The sequence below is a fragment of the Sphaeramia orbicularis genome, chromosome 1 (genome assembly GCF_902148855.1).
Source record: "Sphaeramia orbicularis chromosome 1, fSphaOr1.1, whole genome shotgun sequence".
Taxonomy (NCBI): Eukaryota; Metazoa; Chordata; class Actinopteri; order Kurtiformes; family Apogonidae; genus Sphaeramia; species Sphaeramia orbicularis.
In genome coordinates, this window is record NC_043957.1 from 23464895 (window position 1) to 23483473 (window position 18579).

General features: G+C 36.5%; 1 protein-coding gene across 2 annotated transcripts in view; it reads right to left on the reverse strand.

Moving 5' to 3' along the window:
- fhdc1 (FH2 domain containing 1) overlaps nt 1–18579 on the reverse strand; it is a 50459-nt gene that overhangs the window by 11660 nt on the left and 20220 nt on the right. For both annotated transcript variants that reach the window (XM_030130145.1, XM_030130221.1), the window contains exons 2-6: nt 12523–13323; nt 7764–7825; nt 3573–3675; nt 3381–3466; nt 1725–1825 (exon numbers count right to left, since the gene is read on the reverse strand). In XM_030130145.1, the coding sequence (XP_029986005.1) occupies nt 1725–1825; nt 3381–3466; nt 3573–3675; nt 7764–7825; nt 12523–13011 (841 nt within the window). In that variant the 5' untranslated portion in view covers nt 13012–13323. The remainder of the gene's footprint in view (nt 1–1724; nt 1826–3380; nt 3467–3572; nt 3676–7763; nt 7826–12522; nt 13324–18579) is intronic.

The following is an 18579-nucleotide window of genomic DNA, read 5'->3' on the forward strand; positions in this document are numbered from 1 at the left end:
AAATAACAACATAAATATTCTATTGTATTCTATACATTAATATACAGAACAATGCATGAAATACATTTTCTGCCAAAATAAAAATTATGTTTAAAAAGAACCAGAAAACAATTTCTGCATTTAAAACATATTCTTTGAGCTATATATCTGTTCTGTTTGTTATAAATCATATTTATTTGTCTGATCATGTTGGATTCAGTTGGATTCTGTGAGTTTTCTTCAGCGTTTGTGTTGTTTTCACTGTACTGATGTACTGTGAGGAGTATAAATGTGTATTTTGTATCGTCACCTATGAAACTGCATCCAGGAAGAATACATGCAAAATCGAATGCAGATCTAATAAACAAAACCAAGACGTATAATGTTATCTTGACTAGAGAAACAACTGACTCCTGATAAATGACAACTTTCTTTAATAAATGTATTATTGACTTACTGTAATCTAATTAATCCATTTGAGATAAGATAAGATAGCGTCTGTTTTACTGTTTTTATTTTCTCTTAACAGTATAAACACTATAAATACTTTATGAATAGGGATGGGAATCGAGAACCGGTTCTTTTTGAGAACCGGTTCCCAGTAACTCAGTTCCTTGGAATCGTTTGCCTGTCTGCTTAACAATTCTGCTTATCGATTCCACCTTTGTTGCACATGCGTGATGACGTCACACGTATGCTGCATTGTTTTGGTTTAGAATATAGCCAACATGGTGTCGAGGCAGAAACACTCCAAAGTATGGCTATAATTCATGCTAAAAGATGACACCAGCACCACTGGTAACACTTGTGAAGCTTCCATTTCTTCAAAGGGGGGAAATCCCTCCAATACGCTCAAACATTTGTCCACACAGCATGCAATCCATTTGCAGAAATGTCACGTGTTTGAAACGCAACTTAGCAACGCAGAGCAAACTGTTATTAGTGCTGGAGGTAAAGTTGAACTCTTATAAGCCCTGTCTGTTGTGTTAAGGTTAGCGCCATTTCACTCCTTTCACCATATGAATCATCTCCATCCATCACATTTAGATGATGATGACAGAGTGCATACTGTGTATGTTATATTTTCTGTGCAGAGATGAAAATATAAAACACAGTTAATGCAAAACAAACCTGGTTGTACTCTTTTATTCCCTCACCCAATGAGAACTGACATAAGCAAAATCAATATTGGAATTGTTAAATTCCCATCAATTCCCATCTCTGTTTATGAATGAGGCTTTTTTACTCTTATCGGAAAATCAACCAGACTGTGTATTTGTTTTTGATGCTTTATTCATTGATACTGATTCAATTTAATATCTGGTATCCTCTCACCCTCCTCGGAGTCGGAAAATTGTCAGTGGATAGTAATAAAATATGAAGCTAAACCTGAGATTAAACTAAAATGCAGTGGTTTATATCAATTACTGCATCAAACAACAAATCATTTACCTCCTAGAAGGTCTCTTAATAGACTTCCACTAGTCCACATGCACATTCATACCACAATTATTATTAGACCACAAACTATTTCATGTTTCCCTCTTCTTTGTCGCCTTCACTAGGGTACTAAATAAATCCATAAGTCATTCCCATATGAAACAGATAAGTGTGGAATATGTTAAAGAGCACTAAGAGGACAGAGCTTTGTCTTTCCACTCTGTCTCTCAGGTGTTCACTACAGCTGTCAGCTCAAATATCTGGGTCGTTGATCTAAACACATGTGACAGTGTGAGTGTTATTACCTTTAGTGGCGACTCGGACGACATTGATCTCGTGGCTCATCACAGCACAGGAAGGGAAGAACTCTTCACGGAGCACCATGGCCTCGATCCGAACCTCGAACCTGTCGGAGCAGAGCGGGGTTCAGTCAAACGCTGACTGACTTTCCAAGAATGAAAAGTTGCAGGGTGTGCAGAGAGAACAAAGATGCACAGTTTATGTAATTTAAGCACAGATATCATTGTGTTAAGCTGAGATCTGGTGGGAGCTGCCATCCAAAACACTGAAAAGTAATACCCTGAGTGGATTTTTTCATTCTAGCAGCTACACACTAATGCAATGTACTGCAACTCAATATGGGAGGAGAAATAATGAAGGATTTATAGCAAATGTAAAAATGAAGGCTTTAAGAATACTATACCTGCTCATCTTTACAACAAGGGTTATTTTAACATACTCAAAATGAGTCAATCCTGGGGAAAAAAAGTCTGTTTACACTGTGAGCGATTTAGCTGTAAAACATGTAAATGAACTGTTTTGAGAGAGGATGCACCATTTCTGAACAAAACCATAAAGCAAATAATGTAGGGGTGAATTTCTTACCTTTATTTAGCCAGGTAAGGTTTTATTTTTTAATTATTTATTTTGAATATATATATATATATATATATATATATATATATATATATATATATATATATATATACACATATATATTTATATATATATACACATATATATTTATATATATATATATATATATATATATATATATATATATATATATATATATATATATATATATATATATATATATATATGTATAAAACAAGGAAAAAAAAAACCAAACATTTGAAAAGGAGCAGGAAGAAGAACAACTTTTATAGCCCCACCCCACCCCATCTTTTTCTACTGATCACAAAGTCCCATATCAGTTCCTTAAAGTATGTTAACAAATCTTACACATGTCAGAATAAATTCTAACATCCTTTTAAATGCACAAATTGAAGAAGACATTCTTAAGTTTTGCTCCAGATTATTATTGTAACTTTTTCACCTTAAAACATACAGAAAAGTTTGGAGTTGACATTATTTATAGGTTATTATGCTATAATTTTAGTGGTCTGACCCATTTGAGATCATACTGGGCTGAATGTGGCCACTGAAATGTTTTGTCATGTTTTGTTTAGAATGGCCCAGAATTACAGGGTGTAAGGAAATAAAATAAGGAAAATAAAATATTACATATAAAATGCTTTTTTTCTTTCTCTGTAAAACAGTCAAATATGTTAACATTTATGGTCAGAATTTCTGTCCATAAAAGATTTTTTTTACATTCTTTTTATTGTTTCTGATCTGGCTTAATTTCATCACTTTGTGTGGCCAGTAATGGTGCTAAAGAACTGGTATAAAAAAAAACAAACAAACAAAAAAAAAGAATTAAAAGCACAGATGCATTAATGTGTCCACAACATTCTTAAGGTTTGAACACCTAACATTGATTTTTTACTTTTTAGAACTTCCCTGTTGAAAATCATTACATGTCACCGACTGAAATAAACATTTTGGTGTTATTGTATCATAATGTAACTCTATCATTCACTGTCTATTAAACAAATCTCTTCACATTTCTCTTCTTTACAAACTCCACTGTGCACACATGATTAAAGTCAACTTACCGAGGCACCTGGATTAAAAGGTACATGAAAGAATCTACGAGTGTCAGCTTGTCTGGATCTCCTTTAAACGCCTGCAGCTTCTTAATCTGTGCAGAAAATGAAGAAAAGATTGAAGCTCAGCAGGATTTACCGTTTAATTCACTGCCTTTTTCTGACAGCTTTTCAGAACTTGTTAAAAAAACAAATACAGACCTCCTCTGCATCAGGCAGGAGTTTCAGCAGGTCTTTGAGCAGCTCTGCACCGTATATTTTACCCTCGCCTTGGCGGATGTCTTCCACAATGGAGTGATTGGACCTGAAGGACAGAACCGCCATTTCAGTTACATTTAGACACAGAAGAGCAGGTGAAGGCTGCTGCAGGTATTCAGGCCTGGTTTGGTTTTATTAAGAAACAAGTGAAAAAGTAAATGCATCTTACGAATACCCCCACTCAGTCGCACAGCCCTTTGCCCCTTCTGCTCACTGATACCCTGCCGGCCCAGGGATTAATTTTGAGTGTTAACTTTCAATCTTTTCAAAAACTTTTACAAATTTGGAAAAAAATGCAAAAATTGAGAGAAAGGTTAAAAAAAAAAAAAAAAAAAAGCATGCCAATAAATTAATAAAATTTCATAACAATATTGTTGGGGCCATAAAGAGATAAAGAAAATGTAAAGAGAAAATTGTAAAATATGTAAATGTCAATAGAAAATGTAAATAGCACACAAAAATAATTGCAGGGATAAAAATTAAAGAAGGAAAAATATAAATAAGGCCAAAATAAATAAATAAATGGTACGGAAAACTAAATGTTAAAGTAAATAGCTGGAGTTTTTAACACAAAATTAATTTAAAACAGTTAGAAATGACTATACAAACAACAATTTTTGTCGCATTTTACAAATAACTTCATAGAAAATGCCTTTTAATTGTTTTTTTTTTGTATCATGTATTGGCACATGGATTAATTTATCAAGCCATTTTTATATTTCTGTATGTATTTTTCAATATAGCAGGTTCGGTCTTCTATTGAGAGGCACATGTAAAAGAAAAATGTGTCAAATATGAAAAGAAACAGGTGAACAGCATCTGAGAAACTGGGTTGACAAATTATCTAAGTTGAAATTGTCAGAAATTTGTAAAAAAAATTAAAAAAAATTGCAATTCAGCCATCAAATTTTGCACTGCATCTCTCCTAGTGGTAAAGAACTTCTGTGAATGTGCAAATTTGAAAAGCATCAGGTGAATAGTGTTGGAGAAATGGGTTGGACAAAAGTCTCCAACGGACAGAAGCATGGACAGAATTCCTGGTAAATCTATATACCCTAACCCTCTGGGGGTATAACAGAGCCATTTAGAAACACTGGCAACAGTATGTAAAAGAAATAAAATGAAATCATCATCATGTTTCTGATCACATACGTTGTTCTAGTTTACACAACTGCTAATGTCAAGCAAAAGAAAAAAATGTGAAAGAAAACTGTTTCCATCAACAGTTTTGAAATGGTTTATGTACTGATGAAAAAACAATTATCTATGAAACTCAGAGTGGTTATAAAGCACATATAGGCTGGGGCGATAACACAGAAACACACAGGTGACATCATAAACAAATATTTGTACTAAAGTGAAATGAAAGTGTGATGACGTGGAGGAGTACACTATATACAACAGTCAAATATCATTAAAATACAGTGGGCAGCATATGCAAATAGATCAGCCATGCAAACAGACACTACAGCAGTGTTTGTACTCTGACCCAGACTCTACATGCAACAAACTGCACAACCAGGGCCAACAACTCCTAAGATTTATTAAACCAATTAATTACAGACGATGGAGCGCTAATAAAATTAGAATGACTGAGTGCAACATAATTATCTACAACTAATCTGTTTATATCTGTTAATCATATTCTCTTTCATCCATATGCGTGTATTTGTTTTTATTAGTGGTTTTCGTATTTTCAGATCCAGGTTGGGTTGGTATAGGGGTCGCCATTGGTTCGGGGGGTTATACTTTGTGTGTCACAAAATCTTATATCATAACATTTGAATTTCTTTCTTTTTTTGTGTTGTACTTTTGGAGATGCACAATGAAAATAAATTAAAAATTGATCAAAAAAATTTAAATGACTGACAGATTTTGACCCTAGACTTCAGAATAAACAGGTGAAAAAAACAAGCTCTTCTGTTTTGTCTTCCATTAATTATCAGTCTTTCTCTTCTCTGAGTATCTCAATACTTGGGAATTAATTGGAGTTTTCCCAAGTGTTTTTCAGAGCAGATTACCCAGAGGGTTAGCATACTTACTGCTAATAACCCTCTCCATCTCTGCATTTAGTGCTTGTGGTACCAAGGGTTTTATTTATGTTGTGGTGCCAAGTGGCAACTTGGCAACTTGGCTCCTGAGGCTGAAAAATTAAGTCAAAGCTGAAGAACTAGACCTGCAGTTCCCTGAATGGCCACTTGAGGCTGATTAAAAAAATAACTGAGTCCCCATAGACCTGCATGTTAAAATACCCCACTTCACATCAGAAATAAACATGTTGACAGCCTGATATGAAAATGGTTTTGGTCTCAATCTGGTTGTTAAGTCTGATGTCATGTTGCCATAAAACTCCTTTCCAGGTCCTAACAGTCAACAGCTGAATGCTTGTTTACTAAAACTGCTCTCAATCATTAATGGGACACATTGTGAAGTGGCTGAAATAACTTGTGTGTTCATCTTAGCAGTGTTAGTGGTATACTGTGTTTTCCACTAAGTTAGTCGTAGTTTGGGTTTGATTAACTAATTCAAAAAGACAAATGTAAGACAGCACAAATGCCACATAGTTTACATTAAAGGTGCCCTGCCACACAAAAACGTTTTTACTTGTATTTTTTGAAATATGTTCAGTCCATAGGTGTTTGTGTTATGTGGTGAATTTGAATATGTACCGCTACCTCCTCTGTCTGCTATCACCACTGAAAAGAAATAAGTGGAGAAATCAGGTCAATTATTAAAGCTGGTCAGTGTGACGCGTTAATGCCTGAGCTCATTAATATTCATGAGCTCACCCGTATGAGACCACGCCCACAGAATTCGTCTAGCTCAGTGACAGTTTTCTTATATAGCAAGCTGGGGCGCCGTAAAGGAGGAGTAAGTATGACAAATTCATGGGACCCAGCATTCCCGGGGGGCCCATAGAGCAGTGGAGGGGGGTCCAGTGGATACAGGTTAGAAGTTGTGAAAACTCTGTGTAAGGTCCACCGTACAAGAGAAACAAACAAAGCATGTTAAGTTTCTTTTTCGGTTTCCACCTGTTCCTCTACTTGTTGCGCAGGACTGAAAAGCCAGGCTCTCACTGGCTAGCTGTTAGCCAATCAGAGTCAAGCAGATTAGCATGTTGAATATTCATGAGAGCTGGTCCAAATCAAGCCAAGTCTTCCAGCAGGATTTTTATACCACATTAGAATGGATGGAAACTTAGTAACCAAGGCATTTTTTCCACAAAAAAATGTTACAGAGTCCATGGTCGAAGTTCAGACATTACCACAAAAGTAATGAAATACATGTGGCAGGGCACCTTTAAGGCACAGGTGTCAAACATGCGGCCCGGGGGCCAAATCTGGCCCGCCAAAGGTTCCATTCTGGCCCGCAGGATGAAAGAGCAAAAATGAACCTGAACAGTCAAGGTTGTCAAAATCATTTTGGTTCAGGTTCCACATACAGACCAATGTGATCTACAGTAAAAATAACAACACAATAACCAATAAATAATGACAATGACAAATTTTCTTTGTGAAAAATTATGCGGAAAAAAATTTAAGTGAAAAAAATAACATTACACTGTGAAAATTTACAAAACTATTCTTTCACAATAAAATGCAAATAAATACATAAATAAAAATAAAGATGAACAACCCGAAATGTGCAATTTTAACAATATTCTGCCTGTGACTGTGTTAATAATAAGAGATGTAATATTGTAGAAATTGTTTAAATTTTAGTTCCAAACTCCAAAATTTTAACAATATTCTGCCTGTTACCAAATGTTTATGTAAGATTGTGTGTAATGTACATGTATAAATAATAAGTTGAGGTACAATATTGTTAAAATTGCACTAATTTTTTAAAATGAAATTTCTGTTTTTTCAGGTTTTTCCAATTTTTTTTGCTAAATGTAAATATTTTCATATTTAATTGGGGTTTTTTGTACTAAAACAAAAAGAAAAACTTGGATTTGTCATTATTTATAGGTCATTAAATCGTTATTTTACTGGTCTGGCCTGCTTGAGATCAAATTGGGCTAAATATGGCCCCTGAACCAAAATGAGTTTGACACTCCTGCTTTAAGGAATGAAAAACAGGATATTTATTGTCACTGGTAATTAACTGTACTGTAGCCTGTGAATGACTTACTTTTTGAATTGCTTGAGGAAAATACCCACGTTCATCCCTCTTTTGGAATCAAGGATGCCGATCTGAAAAAGATTTGATAGACATTATTAAATATTATATTACTTTGCTGTATTTTATCTCAGCAAACAGACACTGATACAAGAAAACACACTTTCTACTCTGATCCCTGTTTGGCTCCATACATACACCAACCATCATTTGAAGTCACACAAGAAACACTAAAAATACTAAAAGCATAGGAAAAATGCACACATTGCCATATTTTCTTGTGCTCCTGATCTTGGTGAAGTAACCTGGTGTATTTTTGTTGTCTGGCTAACAGTAGAAACATTTTGTACATTTCAAGACCCCCCAAAAAAATCAGCTAATTATCACATTTTACTTTAACCTGATGATAAAAATGCTGCCTGTTCATTTCCCGCTGATCAACTAATCCTGTAATTGTTGCATAGCTGCAGTTCTAACACACAACAGCACTAAAGTTAAGACAGTGGCTTTAATTGAAACTCCCGCAGGACTGTTTGGCAACAAGCATTTTCTGCAAACTGCCCTGACTTTGAGGTTTAACCAGCTGCACTCTGCTTATTATGGGCACAGAGAGGAGACATTTTGTGACATGAGCCTCTTTTTGCCTCACACTGGTGTTGCTTTACACCTCACATGTTACTATCTAATAGTTTATAATGACGCAAGCCTGCTTTTGTGATGAGTATGAGCAGAATTTCCTGAAAGAATAGCTGTAATTTAGCACCGCTATCTAATGGGTTGTGTCCCTACAGGGCTATTTTAACACAGCAGGAGCAGTGGAGAGATACAGTGAATGCTATAACGTTGTACAGATATGAATGTGGTATTTTCTAAGTGGTGTGTATAAGACCTGACCAAGGCATAATGTGTTGTATTACACTTGCAGCGCACTTCAACGCCTCCAGTCTTTAATTTTCTGCCTTTATTTGACAGTGGCAGTAGAGAGAGATAATAATGTGGGGCAGAGGGTTGGAGAATAACACACATTAAAAGGAATCAAACTGTGGACTCGCTGCTTAGAGCGTTTGCACTCATGTGGTTTGTGTCATAACTACACATCATGTGACCTCAAGCACATGCATTTTTTAAATAAACAGTCAAATATTCAAAATAATATAGTCACAGTAACGTTTCTACCCTAGTTTCCTGCTCAGTCACTTTATTTATCAGATAGTAAATTAACCTGAGGTGACACATGGGTAGTTACAAGGGCTGCACGATATTGGAAAAAAACTGACATTGCGATTTTTTTAAAAACCCTACGATATATATTTGGCCTGATCACAATCAAGGTGTACAAGTATATTTGCATCAGTTATTAATCAGTATTTAGGGATGCACTGATACCACTTTTTTCCAGACCGAGTACCAGTACGAGTACTTGCCGATACCGAGTACCGATACGAGTACATAATAATCCCATTCCAGTTGTTAGTTCTTTTTGTAAATGTGCTTTATTGTCATTGTCATTAGTCTGACTGGAACAAAGTGCTGCTACTGACATTTAATGTGTTGGAATGAGCGTTTCTCAATTAATCCACCAGGGGGTGCCGCTCTTAATTAACCATACTGGACAAATACCACGAAGAAGAGTAAAGTTTTTTGAGACGAAGAAGAAAGTCAGTAATAACAAACATGGAGACGACAGAGGCAACACTAATGTGATACTAATATTGCAGCGCTTTCACTGGTAAGGTCTAACAGCTTAGCTTCAGCAGGTAGAGAAAAGACAAATGAGCAATACGTTTCGTTTTCACTTCTGTTGGCGGCGGTCCGCATCGCTCCGTACACCCGCTGCTTTTACGCATCCGCCAGCACCTGGTAAACAGATGGAATGTACGCAGAGGACGGACAGAACGCTGCGTCCGTATCTGTCTGTCTTTAACGTTACTTGCAGTCAGCGTTACTTTTATCACTGTCATTTATTTTGAAAAATCTCCACACTCCACACACATTATTCCACCGCCGCTTACCTGCTGCACTGAACTGTGAATGTCACATGGCCGTAAGTGGTATCGGTGCATTTGTATCGGATGTCTTTTACGAGTATGAGTACATACACTGAGTATCGGAGCCAATGCCCATACTCGTATCGGTATCGGTGCATCCCTATCAGTATTGCAAAAAGATACCCCCAAAACCATTCCCAAAATGTTTCTTTGGCCATCTTATTACTAGATCTCGCAATCCTCCAAATTTGAAGAAAATCGGATAAAAACTGATAAAATGGCGACCCAATGAGCGTGAAAACGTGCACAATTTTATTGTTATAAGAGAGCAAAATTATTGTACATAATGTTTTGTAACACAATAAATAATTACTACTCAACTCCTGTGTCTTTTTTATTACAAAATACACACATCACATTGCTTTTCATTTATTGATCATTTTTGTTGAACAGCTGTTTGATTATCAATTCTTATTTTCAGTATTAAGACAATCAACCATTTTGTTCTGAAAACCCTTCTTTTACAGCCCTTTAATTGTAATAATAGAATGGGAACCTGTTGTTTAAGTATTATTATGACTAAATTTGCACAACTAGACCGATTTTGGTATGCTCCCTGGCTGCAGAAAATTTGGTAACAATGTGGCAAACGGATGTTTACGTCGAACCGCATGTTTTCAATGGCGCGTTGTTCACCAAAATTCATGTAGTGTCCGTACACCAATATACTTCCATTAATAATATGCCGTATATGCCTTATAGATATATTGTTATGACTTGTTCACAAATGTTTAGTTACTCCTGTACCAGGAAGACTTAGTTACAGATCTAACAGAGATGCGACCATGTGGTAAACCAGATTTCCGTTCCAATCTTGTAGAGTCCGTACACCAAGTAGTGTCTGTACACCATATCAAAATATGTGGATCTAATTTTATTGTTTCTGTCAATATATGGAATTTTTCAGCACGCATGTTTTGGACATGACATCTATGCAATAAACAATGCATGATTATCCTGAGTGCTGAAACATTTGTATATCTTTGTAGGCATTAAATATGGAGGCTATTAGACTGTAATGTCTGTACACTCAATAATTTCTGATTTGACAGGGGTACAAGCCTGCGAAATTTTTAGTAGACACCATAATACAAAACTATTTTGGACTTTAAAAGAGAAATATCAGACAAATAAAATGGCCTGTCTGATTTTTTAATAGAGCATTATTATTTTTTATCTAAATGTGCACCCTTTCTGGTACCCTTGATTGTGATCAGGCCGATATATGAAAAAATACTCAGGAGGATATAATAGCTGTGTGGTGTCGACGTAAATGGTCAAACAAATTAGTTGCATTTCTTCTCGCTGTGTTGACAGTGAGAAACACTGAGCTGTATCATACGCACAAAAAAAAAAAAACCATAACCAACACAATGTATAAATTCAAAATGCACTACTTTGGCCTCTGTTGGTCAGTACTGTTGAACCTGCATGTGAATCGGGACTAAAAACTATAGTGAACCTCCATTCCTGTCCTGGAAATATACGATAAGTAGTGGCCTAAATAATGAGGTATATACTTGGTGAAAATAAAACACCTGTTTTTCCATTTACCATTCACTGCAGACTGACTTTCTATTTAGGGAAAATATGGAAAAGTTGTCTTTGAATTAAACTGACACCTACAGATGTTTTAACAAGCTAACATAAACTTATACCAGTTCTAAATATCACCTATTGATCTGCTTTACAAGTACAAGTACTGGTAGCAGCCCAGAAAAGACCACAGTGAGTAGGTATTCTACATCTTAAATCTGTAAAAGTGTGCAAAACTTTTCCAAGTTACAATATTCCAGATTCCTACAGGTTTCTACAAGTTAAATTTAAGACTTTTTAAGACCATTTAAACTACTTGTAACAGAATTTAATGCCTTATTTATGGGCATACTGACAAAACTTCTTGACTCCTAGAATTTAGGAAAATGTATTTATTTACTCCAATGCTTTGATTCTCACCGTTCCAAGTCATTTCTCACCAGGGGCTGCAAAGTTACCAATACTTGGTTACTAATTTCAATATAAATTGCTGGGTTGGAACGGGTGGAACTGAGTAGAATAATGTTACTTTCTTTGCAATTTGGACATTTAACAGACACATTTAAACTAATTTATGGCACTATATGGCAACATAACTGTAGACCTACCATATCAAATTTAATACCTTTTAAATACTTTTTTTAAGGTATTAAATGCAGATTTGTAAATTCAACATTTTTAAGACTTTTTAAGACCCAGCGGGAACCCTGAATATTGAAGCAAAACACGTCAATAATAATATTCTTTTGACAGACAAGCCTGTTTCCATTTTATAATAATTTTCTGTGAAAAGAAATAGAGGAGGGTCAAAACACGGTATTCAAAATCTCTCTGACGGGACATGTTAGAGACAATTTGATGGATTAGTGTTGCTAAATGATCCACATTTTTACTTTTAAATTCATTTTTGCTTTAGTTGGACCATAAGGGATTATCCAAAACAAGGAGCTACTTTATATTGAAATACATGTTGGAATGGCAGTCAATTAAAGTTCGCTCTCTGACGGGACATTACTGTGTTTTGACCCAGGAAAATATCACTTAGTTCACTAAAATGTAATGTAATGTGTGAGATATTTTAATATGTCGTTGTTTAGTGCTACGTATCAACTTCAAAAAAGACTTTACTGACATCTTCAAGTCCATCATTTTCTGTTCATTTGCTTTAACTGATGACGACCACTCACCTCATCTTTGCTGCTCTCCTTGAAGGACCGGGACCTGGAGATCCGAGCCGCCGTCCCGGTTGTCGGTGCTGCTCCTCGTGTTCCCGTCAGCTCGTCCTGTTGACCAAACAGCTCCTCCACGGAACGCACGTCGATCTGGTACTGCTGCTGCCGCACTGCTAAAGTCCAGATGTTGGGCTTTCCACGTACTTTCTCCTCCGGGATCGGCTTCCAGAAAAAACTTCGCACCCGCCGCTTCTTCCTCATGTTGTGGTTGGGGGGTAAAGATGAACTGGGGGGTGGAGGGGGAGGGGGAGCCCCGGGGGGTGGGGGCGGCAGGGGAGGTGGCGGTGGAGCTTGGTGCTTGGAGGCATCAGGGGCGTCATCGTGGGTGTGTCCGGACATAGAGGACGGGTCGGAGGTGGTGATGGAGGATGTGGTGCAGCTGCTCCCCTCGCTGCTGCAGCTCTCTGCGTCATTAGTTGTGGATGGACAACTCATAACAAGCATCACAGGTGGAAACTTTTAGAGCTCTTTGCTGTGAATTCAGTGTTTTCTGCTTTTCAAAACGATTTCCAGAGAATTATTGTGATTTCTTTCAGGTGCATTAAAGATCACAATGACAGAAAACCAAATGCTGCAGTGTGGTGTCCCTTCACTGATCTATGAAGGTACGTGTCCCTTCATCTGGTCACAATGAAGGGAGCTCGCCCTTTGATTCTGTCCGTCTCCATCACTCAGCTGGTCATCCATGACGTTGAGCAGAGCCTTTGAAGGTTACCTCTCAGGGGAAGAGGGCTGGGGGCGACGATGGCCATGGAGCTGCAGGAGCAACAAAAACAACACAGGACCGGATTATACCGAGGTAGTCATGCATGTTGTCGTGGACAGTCTGAAATTAGAGGAAATTAAGGGGTGCGACAGATCAAAGAAGGGGTGCTCAGTCAAAGGGGCTCAACATGAGGGAAATGGCAAATCCTATTGTTTTATATTTTTGAAAGGCTTTGAAGCTGGGCTCTGGGGTGTAAAATGGTCAGAGACGTAACAGACAACTTAGCTTGTGTTACAGACTTCAGCGTTCACTTAATGTAGTTGTCATGTAGTCGGACACTAAAGGAGATAATTATTGTAGAGGCAGACTCATCATGTGTTTAGAGCTGGCATGGTCATGGAATTTTATGTTATTTAACCTGCTGGTATCCAGGTGAGCATATTATGCACACTTTGCACTTCATGTTATAAAAGGTCATATTATTTTTCACAATTTGTATTAGGTCAGACTTCAAAAGTTGTTCATTTTTGCATGATTTTTAAAATTCTGACCCAGACACTAAAATCTGCACATTGTAATCGATGGAAAATTAATACACAAGCACCCTACTCTGAAGTGAGTAAAAAATGTGCATTGACACATTTAAGCATTTAACATTTGACCTAGCACAAAAAATAATGCATATTAACCAGTGCTGCTGTTAATCATTGAAATATGCCAAACTGCAAAAATAAAAAATTAAAAAGGTTATCAAATTTTTATTTAGTACATTGGAAAAAAGAAAGAAAGCTTTTTGTGTTTTTTTGCATCAAACATTATGGTTTGTTTAGGTTACAAACATGACATTTATATGGTTTAATATGACAGCTATTCAGTATTTAGTATTTTTGTTTATGGCTTTTTAAAATCAGATTAATCACAGGGTTGCTGTGGATTAATTTCAATTAATCACAATTAAATAGCATTCATTTTTAATCTATATTAATCGTATTTCATTTTGCATGAGCAACAGACTCAAGAAAGAAGGGAATATATATGCACTTAATGAGTTTATTTAACACCTTCAACAGTTTCAACAAAACAACTTGAAACAACTGTTCCGTGTCATTTTTTTTGTCCTTATATTTCCATCCAGAGGGCCAATGTGCTGTTAAGTGTCTTCCATCTTTATGGGTTGGTTCTGCTGCCTGTCACTACAGGATCAACTGCCCATTTGTTCATGTGCGACAGTAACTCTACTTGGACAAACTGCCCAAAATGCATTGCCAGAGATGTTCAGAGTCATTCTGCAGATGGGTAAAATTTTGAATCAGATGAATCCTGACGATGGATTAATACGCTTTAATGCATTAATTTTGACAGCCCTAAAAAAAAAATGTAAATAAATAAACAAAATAAAAATAAATAAATAAATGTGATTTTTTTAAAAAACAAACTGTATGAAAAACATTTTGACGTTACTACGGCATTGCACAGATTATGTGCTTTTGGTGGTTAGAAGGACCTCTCTGGGCAGGATACTGGAGGGTTAACTTTCTTTTCCTGTTCATTCATAGTATCAGTCTAATAATAGTAATTATGTAATGACAGACATGCACCTTATGAGGAAGAAAAGCAATGTATTACCATTGAACACTGAAACATACAGAAAAATCACATTTATGTTTGCCTTTTAGGCTTTGTAAATGCCAATTTCACAGGGAACATTTGACTTGGTTAACTTTTGGTCAATAGATTCTCACATACATAATACACATATAAAATGGATTAAATAAACAGTAGTTGGTGCATATCTCCTCTCGAGAGAATTAACATCAAGCAGCGCAAAAAGAAGACTAAATTAGTTCCAGTCAAATCAAAGTGCAACCTGTGGTTCTGAAAAATTTAATTTGGAAGTGGAAAGTCAGTCCTCACAGGCTGCCATGTTCAAACACCCAACTTTACAGCAGAAAGAGACAGTTTTACAGTTTAGTAAATGAACAGATTTTGATCTCTATATTTATTTTCTCCATTCATGATACCAAACAACAAACCCTATAGTAAATACATGGTAATGAGAAAATATGTAATAATATTAGACTGAGGCTGTGTAGGGAACAGCTGCTCTCTCATGTACTCTGAGGAACATCATCTCCTGCTCTAGAGATTAACCGTCTGTGTAGCAACACTTGAACCTAACAACACAGTTATGATCTGACAAGGCAAATCTAGAGCAACCGTTCAAGACTAAATCTGAAACAACTACAAAGATGTGTTACATGTTATGCAACAAAGATCACGAACAGGTAAAACCAGGACAAAACTGACTCATTTGTTGTCACTTCCTGTGATTACCAATCTGAAACTGCAAAGAGCCTAATACATGATCTGAGTAGTGAGTTCACTTAAAGGAAAAGAACGGCTCTTTCAGCTTTAATGCAAAATAGACACAACATTAAAATGATAAACAACACAAGCAACAATAACTTAACATTAAACCAACATAGGAAGCTTCTCTACATGTAGGAAAAGCCTGCAATAGGAAAACAACTGGAAAACACTGACATTTTGCTGTGGCTGCGTTCTAGAGTTTAATACAAGATTAATGAAGCCAATATTTAAAATAATGACATACCAATGAAAATGTATTTGTGTGTTTTTTTTGTTTGTTTGTTTGTTTTTTTACTGTGATTTGGACACTTTTAGGTGGAAAATCTCCTCTGGTGATCAAAAATAAAGTTCAATTTTACATTCCTTTGGTATTTTCTTGTTATGTATTGACCATCATTTGTTGTGTATTTTTACAGGGACATATCAAATAAGCTAAAACTTGTGTGAGACTGAATGGCTTTGATTGTGTTAGCTGTTGAAGATTAAATGTAAACATCTGAGTCACTGGACATCCTTTCCTACACAACCACCAAGAATGCCACAGTGTATGTGAAAATAATGCAATAAATCACACAGTCAGTAGTTAATGATGTTGTGGTAAATGAGTGCAGGAAAGCCTAACAGCCTTCAAACCTCTCAAACCGAAAGGAGGGAAGTACTTGAGTCCTCCTCCTCCTCTTTTTTCACCTCACCAGCAGCACTGCAGCTCTCAGCGGGAGGGAAACTGGTTGTGTTTCAGGACATCATCACTCACTGGATACAGTTATCTGATACTTATTCTAAACAAAGTGATGAATAGGGGTACACAAAGAGATAAATCAGAGGGATGGTGCAGTGATAATCCTTAGCTTCCAGGAATTTAATGGAAATAATTTTGCTTAAAAGGAAAACGGCTTTTTTCATGTTTACCCCTTGACATGGGATTTGTTCAGTTAAAAAGAGAACGCTTGACACCAAACACCTTAAAGTCACCACTTTCTGATACAGTCTCCGTCATGCCTCTTATACAACTTTTCTTGTAACGCCTCAGAAGTAATCTGCCATTAGTTAGCAGCCTTGTCCACCGGATACCCTCCAAACCTTTACTAATTGATAAAGCAGACGTCACAGATGGCCTCATGTTGCCAACATCAGCCTGCACGCTCAGCCGTCCTGCTCTGAGCTGGACCACACCGCCACTCATGTCTAATTCATAAGAGTGTGAGGAACATCTGACCTCACACTGAGTCATCTGTTTCTGCACAAAGGAAAACATGGTAAAGTCAGAGCTGGGCACTATAGGCAAACCAAATCATATCTCTGTATATTTCAGCAGAATAGTGACATATGGCACACTTCAACACTGTGGGTAAAACCTTCAGGTGTTAACCTTGACAAGAAATGTTGTGAATGATAAACATATATAAATGAAAAAAAAGTAATTTCTATAACATAAATAACATAGTTTTCAGTTTAAGAATATGATGCAAATATAGACAAAATCTATAAAAATAAATGCCTAATTTTTGTTCAAATGCAAGGAAAGTTTCATGAAACTCGGAGAGTGCAAACCTCCACCATTGCAGATCAGTTGTCCCCCACCCCACCCCCCGATCACCACTAAAATTCAATCATCTGTTCCTTGTGCCAGTATCAACATTTCCTGAAAATTTCATCCAAATCCATCCATAACTTTTTGAGTTATCTTGGTAACAGACAGACAGACAGACAGACAGACAGAGACAAACCCCGATGAAAACATAATCGCCACCGTTCCTTGGCGGAGGTAATAAAATAAGCATATGAAGCCCTTTCTCTTTCTAGCTAGTTAGTACTTACTAAAAAGTTCACAAACTGCAATTTGCCACAAAGTGCATTTCAGTTTTTCCTTTACAAAATTAACACAAAACCTCAGTAATTAGCACCCGAAGCTAATCAGTTATGCTAGGAGCTTTGTTAATGGTCGCCAGCTTCATCTCCAAGGAAATGTTTGCTAGTGTTGTACAATGTTGCTGCTGTAGAGGAGCAGAGTGAACCAGCGAAGAACAGGAGCAAATGTAAGTAACAAAACCAGCCCAGATCACTGAGGCTGGACTAGACAACCAAGCCACCTTAGATGAAACAGCTAATGTTAACAAACAAACAAAACAACAGCTTCTCACACAAATCAACCTGTTAGACACAGAGCTTTTAATTATAACACTTTTCAATATTAATTTATGTTCATCATAAAAACCCTGGTAAAAACACAGAGAATTTTCCTTTTATTCACCATGTCTAATTATCTCAGCAACAACAAAATGCATCACACCAACTCCTAGGGTTAAAGTTGACTAAATAGAGAAATGTAAATAAACAAGAAAAACAGACCTTACTATCCTTGCTGTCTAGACAACATTAATGTTAAATGGACCCATGATGCACTAATAGAAGAAAAAAATATTGTATTCACTTTTATACTCAGACCATTTAACAGTTTGAGCTAGAGCTGAAACGATTAATCGATTAGGTGCTTGAAGCGAATGCAAAAATTCATGATTCAATTAATCGACTCAAATTGATTGAAGGGAAATATTCTACTGCAGTTTTCCTGAATTGAAGCTTCTTTGTGCATCACAATAAGTGTCCGTGTGAAACACAACAGTGAAACCAATGTTTAACAGCAGAGAAATGAAGGAAACAAAGCTTTGATTCAGAGGAATTGTGGTTGAATGATTTTTTTTTTATCACTTTGAGTCGATTAATTGTTTCAGCTCTAGTCTGTGCATATGTTTTGTCCATGTTGTTCTGGGATTTAGTGATTTTGTTATTGTCAGCTATTGGTCACTATTGTTGCAAACTGATGCTGCTGAAAGACACGAAGCCAAGAAAAACTAGGAATTTTCAGAAAATACATAACTAGAAAAGTGCAGACGTCCGCCAAGGCAGATCAACCCCCTCTGATCACCACCAAAAGT